At 38.3% G+C, this 1,020-nt stretch overlaps 1 protein-coding gene across 1 annotated transcript; it reads right to left on the bottom strand.

Moving 5' to 3' along the window:
- Positions 1 to 243: 243 nt before the first annotated feature.
- Positions 244 to 1,020, bottom strand: LOC102665512 (pentatricopeptide repeat-containing protein At5g13770, chloroplastic). The gene has a single exon (XM_006575967.1). The coding sequence runs from the start codon at positions 1,018 to 1,020 to the stop codon at positions 244 to 246; it is 777 nt and encodes a 258-aa protein (XP_006576030.1).

Genomic DNA, 1,020 nt, shown 5'->3' with positions numbered 1-1,020 from the left:
AGTCATAATTAAAAATACGTTTCTTGAGTACAATCTGATTTTGGAAGCATACAATAGAAATGGTATAAAGCTAAAAAATGTACAAGCAACCACCTTTCATCACCAAAACCTATACATGATATATATCTATGATAGATCTTTTTGTACACCTCAAAGTGCCTGAAGAAGCAAGCGTCAAATTACTCACCGGTTTCGAATATTTCAGCTTCACATTTGGCCACTGTTTGCAAAATTGAAAGAACATTATGTCACAAAAAAGATCTCTTTCATCCACCTTGCTTGAATTTGCAACCCGACATCTTTAAAAGCATTCCAAGCAGATTGGTACAGCCTCTGATCTAGTCTTTTTCCTTCTGCTTTCATGTCTTGTAAGAGTTTCAACAATTCATCAACCAGACCAACTTTAGAGAACACACCAACCATTATACCTGCCATGGCCCTATCAATAAGCCCCCCATTCATCCTATACTCGTTGAAAAGCTTCACACAGGTTTCAAACTCACCTGCTTTACTATAAGCACCAATGATGGTAGTATAACTCACCTTATCTGGTGCTACCCTTCTTCTCTTCATTTCTTTCCACAGCTTTTCAAGCTGCTTCAAATTGTTGTCCCTCCTATGCATGTCTATCAAGGAGTTATAGATCCACACATTTGGTTTGCACCCTCTTTGTTTCATCTTGGCTACCAACTTCATCGCGCTTGTCACCCTCCCCATTCTTCCATACATCACAATCATGGTTGAGTAAGCATAAACACATTTATCAAACCCCTTTTGCTCCATCTCTAAAAATACCTCTTCTGCTTTGCTATATTGCTCAAGATGGAAATATGCATTTATAACTGAAGCATAGGTGACTTGACCCGATTCATAACCCTTGAAAATCAGCTCCTTGAAAACCTTAACCATAACCAAAATCCCTATTTTCTTGCTGAAGCCATTGACAACAGTAGATAGTATACAATCTGAAACCTTGAGATCTGCATCCTCCGTTTCAATCCTAACCTCTTGTCCATTCAT

This window comes from Glycine max, chromosome 2 (genome assembly GCF_000004515.6).
Source record: "Glycine max cultivar Williams 82 chromosome 2, Glycine_max_v4.0, whole genome shotgun sequence".
Lineage (NCBI taxonomy): Eukaryota > Viridiplantae > Streptophyta > Magnoliopsida > Fabales > Fabaceae > Glycine > Glycine max.
The sequence above is the reverse complement of the archived record's forward strand: the minus strand, read 5'-3'. Positions and strand labels throughout refer to the sequence as shown.

What these genes read in the sequence shown, in the direction of transcription:
- LOC102665512 (XM_006575967.1), bottom strand. Translation starts at nt 1,020, where the DNA reads ATGAATGGACAAGAGGTTAGGATTGAAACGGAGGATGCAGATCTCAAG.